General features: G+C 42.2%; 1 protein-coding gene across 2 annotated transcripts in view; it reads left to right on the top strand.

The window, feature by feature from the left end:
• The window catches only part of AGAP1 (ArfGAP with GTPase domain, ankyrin repeat and PH domain 1), a gene marked incomplete at its 3' end in the record, with an annotated part of 386,349 nt that overhangs the window by 287,409 nt on the left and 80,944 nt on the right, over positions 1–17,996 (top strand). For both annotated transcript variants that reach the window (XM_082001546.1, XM_082001545.1), the window contains one exon: positions 10,514–10,675. In XM_082001546.1, coding sequence (XP_081857672.1) covers positions 10,514–10,675 — 162 coding nt within the window. The remainder of the gene's footprint in view (positions 1–10,513; positions 10,676–17,996) is intronic.

Below are 17,996 nucleotides of genomic sequence, written 5' to 3'. Positions count from 1 at the left end.
CTACACGAGCTGGATTCACACGGTATCCTACAGGATTTTGTGAACGCTGAAAAATAAAATCATGTTTAAACATAATACTATAAATTCAGAGAGACATGTACTTAAGTTAAGCTACAGGAAAGACCTAATACTGCAAGAGCAAAGTGCGATACTTTATGGACTTCTAATTCAAATAATGTGGTTTTAAAACTTCATAAGCCCAATGCTTTCCATAATTAAGGACCTTGTAAGTAAGACTTAAGCAGGGGAATGAGTAAACTTCCCAGTTCAGTACACTTTTACTTTTTGTAAACTTTTTCTCTAAATTTTAATAATCTACTAAATTTATATAATAATAAAATAAATTTTAAATTTCAATGAACTTCAGTAATGTTTTAAGCACAAAGTTGAGAAAGTAGAAAGGTAATGTATAGCTACCACTGGAGTAATTCCCGATTTTGGAATTTCTTCTTTTTATGTCCATACTTTGGAAGTTCAGATAGATGCTTGTAATAGATTTCTTCTTTAATGTGTGTCCAGAAGCACACCGATTTGTTTTGCCAGCATCTGGACGAAGTGCGTGCAAGAAACACAACACGATGCTTTTATTCCTTCTCCAGCTTAATGAAGTTTCTGTTCCAGTTAAAATGAGAGCAGTTGTCTCATCAAGCATGTCTGTTTGCAGGCTCGGTTTCTTTCCAGTCCAGGTCACAGAGCACGGGGTACCGGGATGTTGTGTATACGTTACCTATGGAATCCAACACTTCAAAGCTTCTTCACAGCGTATACAGTTCAAGGAGTGAAAGAAGCCTCTGTGTTAAATCCGATACGTGACTCCTTCACAACCCGCTGATTGTTGGGGGACAGCTGAAGCGCAGAGACCTTGCCTTCCTGCAGGTGGAAGAGCATCTCCTTTCAAGTCTCTGGGCCCTTCATTTGTTAACAGTTGAAATCGTCCCTTAATTCAGCGATCGTGTGTGCCACCCACAGTCCAGGTCGATGAGGAGTATCTGGTTTACAGGTCACTCTAGGCGAGTGGCTTTTGTAATGCATGGATTTTGTGAGAGCAAAAGAAGGACCCGGACTTGAGTTACCTAAACCCTCAGAAGAGCTGGTAAGAGCTAGGAGGACTGCTTGGTTAAATTTAAAAATAAAAAAAAGGGAAGTTTGTCAATGACAGTTACATCGTCTGGCATCTATAAAAGGCAGCAAAGGCATAGCTTTACGTTAAGATTTTTACTTTTCATCTATAGGTTTCTGCAATAGGAAAATGTTTGGGTTTGCCTTTGATTAAAAGTATCTTTGTTGCTTCCATCATTTCCTTCCTGACGCTGGTGCTTGTGGCATATGTTACCAGGAAAGCCTTAGCTTTTTCCTACCTAGCACGAGGCAATGAACTGCCTATTCGGTATACAGCAGTTATTCAGCTTTAATTGGAAAACATTAGTAGTGAAAGTCTCTTGATTTTTTTTTTTTTTTTTTTTTTTTTCCCAAAACACTGATATTGGGGCTTGTCGCTTGAAGCCCTGTGGACTGACGGTGGACAGTTTCCTAACCTCTTCTCAATTACCAGTGAGTGGGTTTGATGCTTGAAGTTATCCACAGGTTATACAGACTGCAGGTTAAAGTACAAGAGTAGAGACAAGAGACGTGTCTCTCTTTCTGGCTCTGAGCATTTCTTTGAAGAGTCAGTTGTTCTTTTTTGTCTTACTTTGTCTATCTTGAGACACAAGGTAAATATTTTAGTAGGAAATGGTTCAGGAAGGCATATGTTCATTATTTTCCAGGTGCCTTGAGACCTCAGGGCTCTATTTCAAAGCAAAATAATGTTAAATTCGGGGTTTTTGCAATTAGAAGACAGTGCTCATTGTTAGATCAGGGCAGAGCTCTGACCCTCTGTGTGTAATTGAGGTGAATTTATTATGCGCATCTTTTTGACCAAGGATATAAAATGGTCTATTTGTCACATAGTCTTCTATGTCCGTCATTATGATGTAGCTTGCTCATCCAAGATACATTCTTTTAGTGGTACTCCAAGTGTTTATTTTTCTGCAAATCACCGTTACTTGGGATGGTCTTGATGGGTTCGCTAGGTTGGTAGCTGTTCTTGAGGTGTCTGATTGTCTGTCTGGATTCAAAAGTGGCAGACAGACTAGCCAACCCATGTCCTAGAATCGAGCCAGGAGATGCTGCCCTGAAACCATTCCACGGTCATACGGTTTGTCTTCAAAAGGACCATCCATCTTCTTTCTCCCTCATAGGGTGGCTAAGAACTAGCTACCTGAAATGAAGACCCGTAACTAGCTGCCTTCTGTAATAGTCTTCACCTCTCCGTTTTGTATGAAGTTGTTGGCCGGGAGAAGCAATGCCCACAGCAGCGTACACCCAGTTTGTAGCAATTTGGGGTGACACCATGTAAGAAACACATATTCTCAACAGATCTGATGCTGCCCAGTGAAAATGTTAATGCCAGAAGAATTAAAGCCATCCCTTAGACATCTAGACTGTAGATCTATTCAGCGGGAGCCATGAACTTCGGTTGACTTGGGATGTAGTGGCATCCTACAACATCCAAGACTTGCATCTCTTTCCAGTTTGTTGTCCTTATGTATTCAAACAACTTGTCATGCTGGATCTTTCCACAGGGCGTATGCCGCATACAATACAAACGGGGCAAGCGCAAAGATGCGTCTAAGTAATGGGGGATAAGATAAATTAGCAAACCGTGTTAACTCAGGGCGTAGTTTATAATACCTCAGCCCCTGACCTAAACCTGCTTTAGGCAAGACGTGCAGAGGAGAGATTAGCGTCTCGTTCCCAGTTCATGTTCTGAGGCTTGCAGGTCCTCTAAAATACAGTTTGTCTTCACTGCTGATGCTTGTCACCGTATTGGAAACACGGTAGGGTCGCTTGGGAATAGAGGTTTCCTCTCTTTGTGTCAGATGGTAAATTCCATCTGTGATACGAGGAGCTTACTTCATAAGATGGCTTTCAAAGGGAGTTAGCAGGATATGGTTGCTTCTTTTCTTGCTAGCAATACTTCAATTTCTAGGGAGCAGGGCGGTGTTTTGCTAGCGCTGTAATTCGTTGTTCTTCAGGAGGGAAAATGTACTGAGCGATGTACTTTGTGGTTTGGGTTTTTTTTTTTAAACATTGTATTGCATTTTTGCTTTTGCCAGATGTTGCGTGTTAGTAGGAAATGAGCTAGAGGTAACTTTTGTCTTTCCTTTAGACAAGGGAGATTGTAACAAGGATCTTACTGTCTCCGAAATTACTGAAGCCAGTCCTTCTGCTATCTGTGCCTTACTGTTATGAGACTGACTTTCTCTTGCAAGTCTGTGGATGATGTCCCTTGCTTGTCACAAAGTGGCTTATTAGGCTGCCGAGTGGAAACGATCCTGTCATGCCAAACATGCCTTCCGGTCTGCTTTGCTTGAGGCGTATCAAAAGCCAGACCCTCCAAAAGCAGGGAGATCTTTTTTTGTCAAGAAGGAAGCTTTGTTTTTCTTATTTAATTGAAATTGCTGTTAGAGGGAAGGAGGCAGTAACTTGGGCATTCAGTGGGGCTTTCTGTACATGACAGGATAGTTTTGTGATTTACAGGCTCTAGGCACAAGGCTGGAAAAATGGTAGACACCGTGGAAAGAGAATACTCCTGAGGGTCTTTCATCTCCATCCCCCAGTTCTGCTCAGAGCTTCCTTTTAATTTCATTCAGTGCAGCAGGTTAATTTAAGCCCTCGATAGCTTGAGTGTCCAAGCTGAATTCAGCTAAACGATGACCGGATGAGCCTAATTCCTGCCGAAGGTACGAGCTCTGTGTATTTCAAAAATATTTGCCTTTTACTGTAGGCTGTAATCTCGTGCCACCCCTTCTCCCCCACTCACGAGTGTTTATTATCATCCGCAGATCTCTGCCAAGCTGCAGTTTTGACAGGATTTTAATGTCAGTCCTGTACATCCGTGCCTGACTCCAGCCTTCTGCAGTCATTGTGCCATTGCAGCATCCCTTTAACTTCAGTTTGAGGCAGAGGAGGAATATAAAGAACTTGATAGAACATTTATGGTAATAGCTGTAAAGGGAAGCTGTAGAGCATTGGATTTCACAGCCAGAAAAATCTCGGCTCGGGGAAATGGGTCTGAAATACAACTACAGATGGTTTTAGTCTATTGCTTCCCCTGTTTAAATAAAAGGATTGCTTTTTTCGCCTCTATTTAAAACACATGTGTAGAAGATGAAAGTGTCCAGCTATTTTTTTATTATTCAGTCTACCAGCTACCGACATCTTTGCCTTATTTCATTTCAACACTAATGGCATAGTAAAAGTTCTGAAATACCCTCTTTGGATTCAGCCTTCCTTGGGCCGCGGCAAAGATTCCTGCTGCAGTCAGAGCTGTTGCTGTTGTTTTCGTCATCAGCGCTTTCTTTTTCCTCTTGAACCTGGTGCTATTAATTGTGTTGCTGCTTCTGCTCTTTAATTGATCCCATTCACCGGTCCCGCTTTTGTAACGTCTGACTTCTTGTCACTTCGACAAATCAAAAACCCAAATTAATCTATCTCCAGCCTCTTGAGAATAAGGCCGCGTTGGGGAGCTGGGCTTGACAAAAAGGTCTAATTTCACTTTGAAAGCCTGTTGGAAAATTTTAACAAGAAGATGCAAGAAAAATGTAAACCAGATCAAGCTCGACTTTGGTCTATGGAGAATAGCGTCACCTGTTGAGTTTGTTTCAAGTTTTTGTAAATAGGTGATTTGACAAAAATATGAAATAAATCAAAAGACTCGAAGATAGAAGAGGTCAGAATATCCTTGTTTCCGCTGCAGGTTACCCAGGAGAGAGGGTTGTGTGCATATGAGAGAGAATAGGAACAGTGGGCCAAAGATGAAGCTCCGCTCTCGGATTTTTGTGTCTCAGCCTTTGTGCTGTGCTATTCCCGTACCTTCTATGTTGCCTCTTCCCCTCGTGCTTTTTGCACCCCACAGCCCTTTCACCCTGGCCTGGGGCACTCATACCTGCTTCTTGTCCCTCATTTTCTTCACCTCCTTGATTCCTGTGTAGGTATCTGCCGCAGCTCTGCTGAGCGCGGGCACTGCAAGCGATGAAGAAGAAATGGCTTCAGTCGGAATCTCAGACGTGCTCTGAGCAGATGCTTGGGCGTTTGGGAGGCAAGTTGGTTCCTGTACTGTGCTAGGGGCACGGAGGAAGCACAGGCTGGGTTTGAACTGGATTTCTTACCCTTTTCAAATCCGGGCGGGCTCTCACGACGTCCTTAGAGGGCACAATGGAGTTGTCTTTGAGATCAGTTTGTGGAGCGCATGCAACTTGCAGGTAATAAAACTATGGAGAGATAAGAAGTGGGACTTGTGCAGAATGTTACCTTTTACAAACATCGGATAGTACTGCGAGAGGATATCAGAAGTGAGTGTTTCAAATGGCAAATAAAGCACAGTACAACAGCACAGCCCTTGAGAGCCTTCTGAAAAGGATTGGTTGGTTTCTTTTTTCATTTAATGTTCCGTCTCGTAATTCTGGGTTGCAACTGTAGACAACATACTTCTTCCTTTTTGCCTCTCATTTCTCCTACCAGAATTTGTCATAACTGAAAGGAATTTCTCTTATGACCGTAAGTACCGAATGCATCTGAGAGAGAGGCAGGCATGACTTGCTTTGTGGAATAAAAGCTGCACTGGCTTGGTTTTTGTTTGTCTTGTAATTTGTAGCAAACAAGGGTCAGACTTGAACAAGCAGAATCTTTGTCTTATCCCATGTGTCATGCACCTATAGAGGAAAAATCACCGTGCTAACAACAGAGTGGTTGGGCTTTTAATATCCCATCTCTTGATAACATAAGGGGTCTGGTTACCAAGTGTCACTTACTGCTCCCAGGCATGGAGTGAGCTACTGCGTATTTTAAAATGGCCTCAGATAACTTGCATAGTTGTAAACTTCGCCTCAATGTACTCTGAATTGACTATTATACTACATTTTCTGGAATGAGCCCCTGCACTTTGTCATTCGGGTTGGTGTAGAAGCTCTCCTATCCCTTGGTACAAGCTTGGCTTTATTTCGTGACCCAGCAAAGGTAGAAACTCGCCTTTCAATGAGGGACACGTTTTCTCATCGGTACGGAAAGTCGCCGAACACGCACGTGAAATTCGCGGCGTCCTTATCGCGTCGTGAGCGTGCGGAGGTAAACTGCAAGGATGCGGCTCGTGTCAGCTCTCACTTGCAGCTGAGAGCAGTTAGTAATTGCACTGGGGAGAAGAGGGCAGGGAGGAAGGCTGGCTGGTTGCTGCGAGAGGGCATGAGCCTCTCTAGCTCTCTTCTGTAGGTTGCAGGCAGCAACAGGCGTAGGCGGGAGCACGGTGACGCTCCGTTTTGGAGGAGAAGACCTTTTTCAGCAGCGTGTTGCTGCGCATCACTTTGAAACGTGGCCCGGCAGTTGCAGAACAGAGGATGTGCTGGTCAGGACAACCCCAGCTACGTGGCAAGGGGAGAGTTTTGTCCTTAATGTTGTCTAATATAGATATATACCCTGCAAATGATGACCATCATCAAGGAAAGCTGCCCGTACAGTCCATCAAAAACCGCAAAGCTAATGATGGGCTGGGCAGATTATCGTGGGAGAGTTAATTGTAAGGTTCGATATGGCATCTTGTCAGCAGAGATAAGTTGTCACGTTTTCCACTTGAGCTGAAACTAAATGATTGTAAAATAAGTTATGAGTGTCCTTGGGCCTGTCTGCCAGAATGATGGCTAAGAATACATTCCTGGCCCATCAGTCTCAAGCAGCCCGCTTGATATTTATGCGAACTGAATGTTATTTTATTCCCCCTCTAGTCATGCTTGTCAGCTTCCCGAGTGAAAAGTGAAACTGCTTCTTTGACTCATACTTCAAGTATTGAAGCTCGGAGAGCCTGCAGATTGTTATTATTATTACTAGTATTATATATTTTTTCGGGTGTGCGTTGAACATTGATGCCCGATTGGGAAGAACTAATGGCTGACATTGAACGCGCGGGATGGCTGCAAAACAGCCCATCCCAACCCAGTGAAACGCGTCTTATGAGTTCCAGTGCCTCTGTCAAAGCTGGTTTAGATGTGGAGTAATGAGGCGCTTGCTTTTTTAATTTGGCGTGCCTTTTTCCCTTTCTTTTTTTTTTTTTTTTTTTTAATATTTAATAGTGCCAGCAGTGGTCGTCTGTTCTCAGGCGTGGTAATTGATACAAAATAAAATGCATTATTTGTATTCAGTCAGGAGTATGAAATTGCATTCAGCGGGCTGAAGCCTGAACTCATTTACAGTTTTCCGAAGCTGGGCTTTCAGGAGCCCTCTTTTCAATTTGAAGAATACCTTGTCAGGCAAGAGAAGTAGTGGGAAATGGGAAAGCACAGCGTGTAAGCCTAGCGCCTTTTGATTGCTCGTATTTTAAACTGGGAGAATGTTAAATAACTTACATCTTCAAAGGGTGGTCTCCGAAACCAGGAGTACGGGGCATTAATACACCAACAATATCAGCTCGGCACCTGTTTACGAGCGACTTGCGTTTCTTTTCTGGTTGAGGGGGAGGGAAAGCTGCAGGCTCTTCGCTTCAGAGCCGTTTGACCCAAGGACGGCAGGTTATTACCTGGAAAGGGCTGCGGATCATGAGGATTTACCGTCGGAGGTTAATTCTTCCGCTCTCTGATGCAAGTAGTCGGACCGTACGTGTGTAAGTGTCCTCATTTTTCAGCACTCACGAGCAGGTTTTGTTGCTGCGATTTGCCACAGTGAGCATACAGGTCTAACTTAACGTTTTTTAACAAGGATCCTGCTGAAAGATATATTCTGTGGGTTTGCGTCAAGGTGTGGTTTCTTCACCATTTTTGCGGGTCCAGGGCATCATGGTTGACGCCGGAGTCGCACGTGGCAATGGACGCAGCCCTCGTACGCCTGCCTCTGGGACCGGAGCGCTTCAGCACGTGTCTCGGCATCATGAATATTTGGAAATAAGCTTTTTGAAAGGTATGGGAGAGGGTGGTAGAGTTGTTTTTTCCTGGGTTTTTTTTTCCCCCTGGAGTAAAATGGGGAAGTTCTTTCTAAAGTAAAAGCTGAGAATGAGGCATGTCCATGTGCCACTTGTCTCAGACTTTCTGTGGGGAAAAAGCAAAGCGTTTTGAGAAATTCTGTTAGATGTCACACAGAATCACAGAACCATTAAGGTTGGAAAAGATCTCTAAGATCATCAAGCCCAACCATCAATCCAGCACCACCATGCCCACTAAACCATGTCCTGTAGTGCCACGTCCACACGTTTTCTGAACACTTCCAGAGATGGTGACTCCACCACCTCCCTGGGCAGCCTGTTCCAATGTTTGACCAGTCTCTCAGTAACGAAATTTTTCCTAATATCCAGTCTAAATCTCCTCTGGTGCAACTTGAGGCCATTTCCTCTCGTCCTATCACTAGTTACTTAGGAGAAGAGACCAACACCCACCTCACTATGAGCAAGTCTTCCTGGCTGGTGTGCTTTCTGGGATTTGTCCATGATATTTATGAACTTTCTGGGTTTTGGCAAGCAAATGAAAATCAATGCAACATGGTTTTGGTGCCCCGTGGCAGAACTTGCCTCCACAGCTGGGCCCCTTCCTTGCAGTGCCTGGCTCAGCATCTGGCCTACCTCAACACAGCAATTTCATGTCATTGCTGCAAAAGAAGTTTTTTGTGTGGTTTTCTTTTTTTCTTCTTTTTAAGTACCCAAAGTATGAAACCTTCTCCGGTCTCAAAGAGGAGGTCAATATTTAGGGCTAGCAGTACCACTTTTCATCCACAGTCATGCCTTTGCATTGCTGGCATCCTCTTTGGCATCTTCTCTTCTTTCAGTGTCAAGGAGCCAAAGGTATCAGTGTCCCCTTTGCCAAGAACATGCTGAGCACTGGCATGGATTCTCATCAGGGTTTGCCTTCCTCTTCACCTGGAAAGACAGCAAACCCTTGCCAGGATAGTTGCTTTGAGCGTTCTGGGTCAAATGCTTAAAATCTGCTATACAGATACACGGTAAATACTTTCCCATGATTCCTTTTGTGGTTAAATACTTGATGATTGGTTTCAAAACAGTGCCCATAGGGAAAAGAACAAAAATCCTTAATATAAAGCTTATGTTTGATTTGGTCTCTATTGCCAGGCAATTAGCTACATAATTTATTCCCCACTAATAACTTGCAGCACAACTGTGCTTAGCGGGTAATTAGGAAGTAAACTTTATTAGAAAAAAAGCAAAATAAGTGTTTCTTTGTCAAATAGGCAGTTGTGTGGGAATTTAACTACTCAAAAAACCCGAAAGTTACTTTTTGAATAGTCTTTGGCTTGATATTTTTTTCTAATATATGAATTCACTTTCTTAAGTGCAATCCTGATATTGCACTTAAGTGCAATCTGGTATCTGAGCAAGGTTTTGGGAACAGCTTCACTTTAAATAATAGCAAGCACTTTAAGTAAAGTGTAGGGTGTTATGTTAAATTTTATAATTCAAAACAAAACGGACAAGATAGAAGTGCATGTAGCACTAATCATGTTCAAAAGATTGGTTGCAATTAAATCACAGTACCAACCTTGGGGAAGAATACTGGATTAAGATTACTTGAGTATTTGCTATGTGAAAGGACCCAGATGGAGAGTGAAATTTTAAGTATGTCTTCATTTCCTAAACTTTTGTTAAATGTTGCTGCTAGATGTTTCTTGACTGAAGAAGAGAACTACGCAAAGAGAAGGCCTTCATGTATTACTAGCCGTTACATGGACCGGGGAAGAGACTGTGCGTGTCTCCATATGAGAGAGGGGCATCATCAACCTTCAATTTTTATCTGGTTGAGCAAGCTCATTGGTGGGAGAGGGGAGAAAATGACTCTGTCGTGAGGTCTTAAAATTGTTGCATGTTATGCTACGTAACTAATAAAGCGGCAAACTAAACGTGATGAAGATGGGTTTATTTTTTTTCATTGGCAGCAGATACTGAGTGACCAATTATCACACGATATTAATTGTACCAGGCACGCACATCTTGGCTTCCCCCCTTTATTGCCATTACCGCCTTTTGTATGTGTGTCTGTCTCTGCTATTAATGAAAGCAGATAGCGTTCAAAGGATGTTGGGGTATCTCTGTTCTATGAGGTATTAAAATGTCCTAGCGTTACACGAGTTAATTTGAGGGTCAGTAAGATCTTTGTAAGAGAGAGCAATTGGAAGTAATGAAGTGATTTCCCATTGTTTTTTGTGCATTCCAGCTGGCCTGCTTCTAAAATTGATGCAGAGTCCTGTTGATTTAATAGTACTTGAATCAGAACTTCAGCCAAGTTGCTGTTTTGTACTTTTCTGAAAAAAACAGTGGACACTGTTAGGATGCTCTCCTGTAGCCTTTGGAAGTCAATGAGCTCAAGAAGTTAGCTACTAGCAGATGGCAAGGGGTTATATCTTGGATTCTAGCAATCATTAATTTAAATTATGCAGTATTTTTATTTTTTCTTCCCCCCCCCCCCCCCCCCCCCCGAAACTGCAGATACCGGGTTAGGAGATTCTGTGTGTTCAAGCCCAAGTATATCCAGCACAACGAGCCCCAAACTCGATCCACCTCCTTCACCTCACGCCAACAGAAAGAAACACCGCAGGAAGAAAAGCACAAGCAATTTTAAAGCCGATGGTATCTCGGGCACAGCTGAAGGTAAGTTTACTCTATGGAGGAGCCTGAATTTTTAAAATGTCATTCCAAACAGCATTGTTAAGTACAGCTCAGCTACACCGTTGACTTTGCATACAAAAGGTAAAGAGAACTGTCCTGAAGTAGAGAAATTAAAGACTGATCCTTTAATGATGAAGCTGAATGATTTGAGGCATCAAACAATGGTGAATTTGTCTGTCTGAAACATGTTCAGAACCGATTTTTCTAATAAATACAAAAGCATCCCAAGTTAATATGGAGCATCTCTAGCCATAAAGGTAAGGTACAGGCATACTTGTAAGGTTCAAAAGAAAGAAAAAGTCAGGTTTGCTCAGTAGCCCATACATCACGATAGAACGTGTATTTTTTCAGTATTATTAAATCTCGTGTTGTCTCTTCTGCTTGGACACATCCTCAGCTCTAGAATTGTGAACGCTTCTGTTGCCTGTTATTGTTTGAATATTCAGCTGCTCATGGAAAGATTGTGTTATTTGAGGATAAAAAGGAAAAGGGGAGAGTTTAAATGTTTGGGTTCTTTTTTAAGAACCAGAAAGCAAAAGCCAAAAAGAACTTCTTTTTTCCCTTAGTTTAGCTTACTATTTCCAATGCGAACGCTGCTATAGCTGTTCACTGCCCTTCTGAAGGGGTAACAATGTGTACAGTAGCCAGATATGATATAAAACATGCTTGTATCTTTAGAAAAGAAGAAAAGAAACATGCTAGGATTCAACCAAAAGAGCTCCAGAAAAAAGATGAACAAGGGTAGCTGGAAAGCACAGAAACTGGGGAGTCAACACATAAGGAGAGATAAAAAACGGAGACAATGGAATAACATTGTTGGAAAAGGGGAGTGTTGAGTAAGAAAAAGATGCGGTTGTAAGCATTGGAGAGTAAAAAACAGTTAATTCAGTATCAAAGAGCATTGGAACAAGTTCTGAAAAAAGGATGACAATTGCGGGCAGCTGAAGAGACATTAAAAATAGATGTGATAATAGTATACAACTGAGAAGGGGCATGTTAACTACTACTTAGTCATCCTTATTTTCCATTTATTTAATTTCTCAATTGCACTTCTATCACATACAGAATTTATTTCCCCAGCTATCTATACAAATCCCTTTTTAAAAGCCATCAGCTTTTTTCATAATAGCTCCTGTTGTGTTCTTTCCAGTCATGTAACTATCTTTACTGTTAGTTTCCCCCTAGTTTATGGCCTGAAGCCAAATATTACTTTAACCTTTCATTTGTAATTTGTCGTTGTCTTTTTTTTTTCTAACCAGTCCCTTTTACACCACTTATTTTCATACCTCAGTGGCAGCTTATAGAGGGGATTTTTCAGAACGCTCACCATTAGTTCAAGACTATTTTGTTGAAGTCAGTATGAATCAAGACCAGCTGGATATTAAGAGCCTTTGAAAATCTCTTTCTAAGTAGTTAATACGTGTATGTTTTCTTTCTCCTGGGGAGATTATTTTTACAAGTCACTGGAGCTGGAGCCTGTGTGGTCCTGGTCTGCGGGCGCAGACTTCTGACCGGCAGCAAGCGACGGGGGATTTGCAGTTGTGAATCTTGCCCCTGAAATCCCTGTTGTGATTGGAGTGGGGAGTACATGCTCCTTCATCTCCTTCTGTTTTCTCTTGCTCTTCTCCTTGTCCTCCAGCGTCATAACATGCTAGTCTGAAATCCTTTTGCAGTCGCTTTACAGACTGTCCCCTTTCATATAAATGGGATAAATAGGCTTCCAGAAGGGCGAGATCTGGCTGGCAAGCAGCACTGAGTGATACACAAGGAGCCTTAAAAGTAGCAGTGAGTGCCAACACCTGCTTTTACAGTCCTTGTATCTACGTTAGCCCATCAGCTTTCTTTGACCTGCCTCTTCTTACATGTCTTCGGAGATGGGCGCTCTTTTCTGGCTTGGGGCTCACAGTTGTCTGGCTTGGGTGGGCCACAGTGCTTGTTAAATTACTTATTTTTATAACATCTCTTTCAAAGCACAACCCAGTGAAAAACAGCAATTGGCCACAAGGAGAGAATGGCAACTTTCTACGCAGCGTTCTTGCCGTGTGCGAGAGGAACTCTGGGCATCCTTCAGCTGACAGCTAATCTTACTGGCCCTTGAATCCTTAGCAAGGTTGGGAGGAGATACCGGACAGTTAGGACAGTCATCCTCATCTGTCAGCAGTAGCTGAAGGAGAAAGCAATGAAGCGTGCTTGAGTTCCCCGTCCTTTTAGAAGAAGGACATCTCAGAAAAAGTGGTAATGATTGTCTATTCCCATGAAGTACTTTCTGGAAAGACTAACAAAGGTTGAGGGTTGCTTTTTTCAAATCTTGGCATGTGGGCACTTGCAACCTTTGCCTGTATTTTCTGGTACTCGTGTTGGTACAGTGGTTGGTACAGGTACTTTGGCAAGCCAAAATGTTTCATATGCTTTATGGTTGACCAGACGGGTAGCGTTCATCTCTCTGAGCTTGCTGTTGATGCTGAATGGTGGGAGTAACTCCAGTCCTGGGACAGCCTATGTCAGAAGCCAGTCTGGCACTGGTGGGGTGTGTGTCTAAGATTTTTCAGGCTGTTACAGGTTTTTCTTCCAAGTAGCTGAATGTAGCATTTTCACATCTGTCTTGCAATTCAAAGCAGTTTTCAGTTCAGTAATTCAGCCTTTCCTCAGGAAAAGGCTTATTTCCTTGTTCTGCAGCACTTGTCTACAAATCTGTCCAATGACCTAAGAGATTTCCTTTTTGATTTTTCTTCCTCCACACTTGCCATAAGCGTGGATTTAAGCCCTCAGAGGATTACTGCGGTTTTGAAGACCACAAATCTAAATTAAACGGTAAAAGGAAGATGTTCTGAGAGATGCATGCTTCGCCTTGGCAACTTTGATCGAGTGTTTGAGATACAGCAGGTGACTTAGTGAAAATGGGGCACGTGGGAGAACCATATCTTCCTTCCTTTTGGAAATCCTGAGCTCACTGTGAAAAGGAGGAGGAGGATCCTCCTGCAGTAGCTATTCTCAGATAATTACAATGGATCAGAGTTAAATGATTTGGGTAATTCTAGATTTCATGTTGCCTTCTTTTGGGTCCAGGCATGTTTCAGGTGTCAGCTTTCAAACAGACATTCTGGGTTCCTTCATTTTTGTCTGTGGCAAAGCTTAGGTGTTCAGTGAGGTTTAAATCTGGTCTTCAGCAAACTCTAGCATTTTTACTGCACTTTGCAGTCTTTTTTTCCTCGTTCAACGTGCCTGCTTTGATCATTGACCTCTGCCCAAGTATTCAGATATCACGATGATGGACACCAGTGAGCCCAAGGTGATTCACTAATTCCAAGGACTGATGCTCATCTCTTTCATGCCCTTCCATAAAGGTCGTGCTGATTCTTCTTTCTCCACACTATCTGCACATGCACAGCCCTCTCTTTTCTGGGATTGATTCTTTCATCTTACTTGGTTTATCTTTCTGTGGGTTTTCTGAGACAATGGGTGCAGCATCAAAGATACTAAAGCAACTGTGCTGCAGTTGGATGAAAATTAAAATTCAATTCCTATTTTGAAAAACCAGATTCTTGTGAAATTTTTCCAGTACGGTGAAACCCAGAGAGAAGTTTTTTAGTCCTCTGCGCAGAACTTGTCACTGGAAAAATTTCTCAGTGTTTTTGAGGGTAACAGCAGGAATGCTTACATTGGGCAAGGTGCCAGCCACCAGCAGTGTTTTTCCCACCATGCTGTCTAAACTTGCTCAGAGCAGGATTATACAGTGCTGTGTTTCAAAGAGGAATAGCTGCTCAGAGCCCGGTCTGTTTTGGTACCATTGTGCTGCTGCGGTTAGTGGAACAGTTAGTGATAATAGGAGGGTTTTTCAGCTTGAAAACAAGTAGAAAAATTAAAAAGCTTTCTTGGAAATACTCTTCACAAGAAAGACCTTTCCCAGTGTTTCTTTTTCTTCCTCTTGTTAGACAGTTTTAAAACCTCCTGGTTACGCCGGCTTGAACCTGCCTGACCTCAATCCATCTCTGAGATTTTAGGAGCTATAGAAAGCCCAAGGTATGGCCATCTTTCAGCGCCAACTCTGGATCATCCCTGCTCTGCAAGCGTTTCATTGACTAACAGCTCTGGCCGACGGGGCCGACGCTGCTGCCTGCTGCAGGGCCGGTCTGACTGCGCCCAGGTGGACGGGTGAATCCGCTCCGTCGGTCAGGGAGATGCAGGCGGAGCGCTCTTAATTTATCTTCTCTCTCAGCAGCGCAGGCAAAACAAGCATGGCTCTGTGTTCCCGTTCACGCAGATGGAGCTGAGACACAGGAATTGGCAATAGAGCAGTAAAGGTGATTAGCGACTCGGTAGACTTTCCAATCTCGATGTTTTCTCTGTAAGTCCGTGTTCCACGTTCTTCTTCATCGCTGGTTTCTAAAGAACTTTTGAAGGATGAGGAAGGACCTTTTAAGTTTCTTTTCGGAACTGTTTTCTTAACACAAAGATACTTGTTCTCTGCCCCTTTACAGTAATTGTAATTTTCGCTGTGCTTTTCTGATCTGCGCAGTCTAGCCCCCGACTCTAGGTGTACGCTCTGTAGCTAAGGATGAACCCCAGTTTACTGATAAATTGTATTCTTTTTTTCCTGGGGTGAACCAGTAAAAGGTGTTTCAAAGGCTTGTGTTCTTCACATGCATGTTTTATAACACTGAAGTCATTCTTCTGTTCCGAATCTCAGGGAGCGTTGAAGATGATCTATAGTTAAGTTTGAAATGAAAATACATTCATTTGTTTTCTGTGGATGGAAAAACAGGGTTTAGTCAGACTTCTCATTTGTACTTTTAGCAATAAGCAAAAATTTCACTGCTTTTATCTGGTTTCTCAGCTGCGTGGGGACTTGAGTGAGGTGGGTGGGACAAGGTGCAAGAAGCCAAGGGAGGTACCAGTTTATTCCCAAGACTTCTTGGTCCCTTTCAGCCATCCCAAAATCAGAATGACAAAGCCAATTGGGGAAAGGCAGTTCTCAGCATCGGTCTCTGGAATCTGTCTAATACCTGAAAATTTGATATTTTATGTAAATTGGAAGCAACACAGCTGTTACCTGAACGTGACCTATATGGTGCATGAAAAAAACTGTGTGCATTTTACCTGCAGCTTCTCACCCTAAGCTTTCCTTAGGCTAATCCCTCAACCGTCCCCATGATTTACCTGCTGGCATTAAATGCTGAAATGATTTAAACACGCTTGGCTCTGTACTCTGTGTGTAGTCTTCTCCAGACAATTTTAACATACATTTCCTTAGGTGCATAGTTCTAATAAGTGTGCTGTGGCCACACTGAACTAAAAAGATGCAATTTCTCTAACAATATATTTAAAAAAAAAGTTAATTGGGAATTTTGGAAATTTAGTGGAAACACCTCTGAGGCCTGTTCAATGAAACAGATGCAAACAGTGAGTTATAGTATTTGTGGAGAGTAGATTGTTCGTTTGACAGATGGACTTGACATTGTTAATGCTAAGACTAATATATAATACACTGAATTAAGCACCATCTTAAGATTGTTAAGATTTTAAGATTTTTCCCCTCTAAAAAAGTATATAAAAAATTAGAAAACACAAATGCAGACCTGTGTCATAGAGCAGAGGAGTATGTTTCCATCCTGTCATGCAGTATTTCTATGCATCGTGTGATGGGTGGTTTAGCGAAAGCAAGTTTTGTTTCTATTACTGGTCTGTGTTTTAGAAAGTAAATATTTCATAGTTTTAAAAAATGTACAGCAGTATTTAAAGTGAGATTGATACAGAAGTGGCATTTTGACTACAGTGCTTCTTCATTCAGCATTTTTTTGGAACTGGAAGGGTTTGCAGTACGAGCAGGTAGCTAGGAAAGCTGGGGTTTTTTTAGGTGGGTTTGTAATTCATTTAGGATTACTTCTGAATTCTCTTCATATACAATTGTTGATTGTAATGTCATTTGTGTAGTCCTCCTGTGCATGAAACATTTCAGAAATTTCAGCAAATAGCGTTTTGCTGAATTCCATACCACACCAAAAAAAAAAAAAAAGTTCTGCTCTTGCTGATCACTAAATCTGGAGTTTAACAAGCTTGCTTTCAGTAAGATTTTTAGGAGTGTGGTGTGTGGATTATCTCGGAAGAGTTGTAGCCTTGCCTGATCCAGCTATTCTATACTCTACCTGATTTGTAGGCAAAAATTTCTTTATACAAATCTAAAATAAAAAAAAACCACACACAAAAAAACCCCAAAATAGGTCTTAGTTGGCATTAAGAATGAATAAAAGATAAGCAAAATATCTAGCTGTATTTTCTTCTGTCTGCATGGGAACTTAAAAATTTAAAAAATCAACAGTTACGTGACCATATTTGTTGTCAGTAATGCCAAATGCTTGTTTTGATTTAAAGCGCACTGCGAGTGTCTCGGAGGTTATCACCTACTCCGTGTCAAAACACTCTTTGGTTGTAATTCCATTGATCATCAGTAACTTCATTCACTGCTTCGTAGGAGATAGAGTACTGGCCGATTGCAGTACACCTGAGGAACAGGAGGGCAGAAATTAATAAAATCTAGACCGAATCTTCAGAGACTTACTTTCAACCAAGGCATAAAGGTCACTTGTTGGGAAACCTTCAGCCTCAGTCGTCACAGCCTATCTGACATGAAAGGTTTGCTGCTAAAAGACATTTATGTTGATGCTGAGAAGCGAAAGACAAGGGAGGTGAAGCTCATCTATTGTTTTAACCTACTTCATTGCAGGCTAAACAAGTTGAAAGATTCTTCCTTCTCTTTAAAACCACCGTTAGCTCTGGGTCGGCAGAGGCTACTGGTTCCACCTACCTGGTTGAAGGGAAAAGTGTCGCAGTGGTGGTCAGCAGGAAAGGGGATTCTGGAAAGGAGTCATCCCAGGATGAATCGGTGGTGGTTGTGCACACCAGCACATCTGGATAGCTAGGAGAAAGATAACACTTTTTCTTTTTCCCTTACGTTTCTCCGAAAAGTGGTCTCACTCTTCGTATGCTAAGTGCTCTGCGTTCTGACTGCAGAAGGGTACACTGTGTATCGTAGTACAAGTGCGGCGCTGTGATTTGGCCTGATTTTTTGGAAAAGGAAGACATTTTAAGTAGCTTTATAACTGAATGAAAACAAGCGACACCTTGGCATTTTACTGACTTCAGGTAATTAGTGTCCTTAGAACTATGCTGTCAGCCTGAGACAGAGACCTTGATTATGAAGAAGGTTTCCTGATGTTCACAAGACGATGTTTACAGGGTAGCAAGAAGTACTTGTAACATATTAAGCCTACTAGAAGTAGTTAGTTCCATTTTGTTACTTAAGAGT

The sequence above is a fragment of the Phaethon aethereus genome (genome assembly GCF_964289735.1).
Source record: "Phaethon aethereus genome assembly, chromosome: 6".
In the NCBI taxonomy this organism is placed as follows: domain Eukaryota; kingdom Metazoa; phylum Chordata; class Aves; order Phaethontiformes; family Phaethontidae; genus Phaethon; species Phaethon aethereus.
This window is presented reverse-complemented; position numbering and strand designations above follow the sequence as displayed.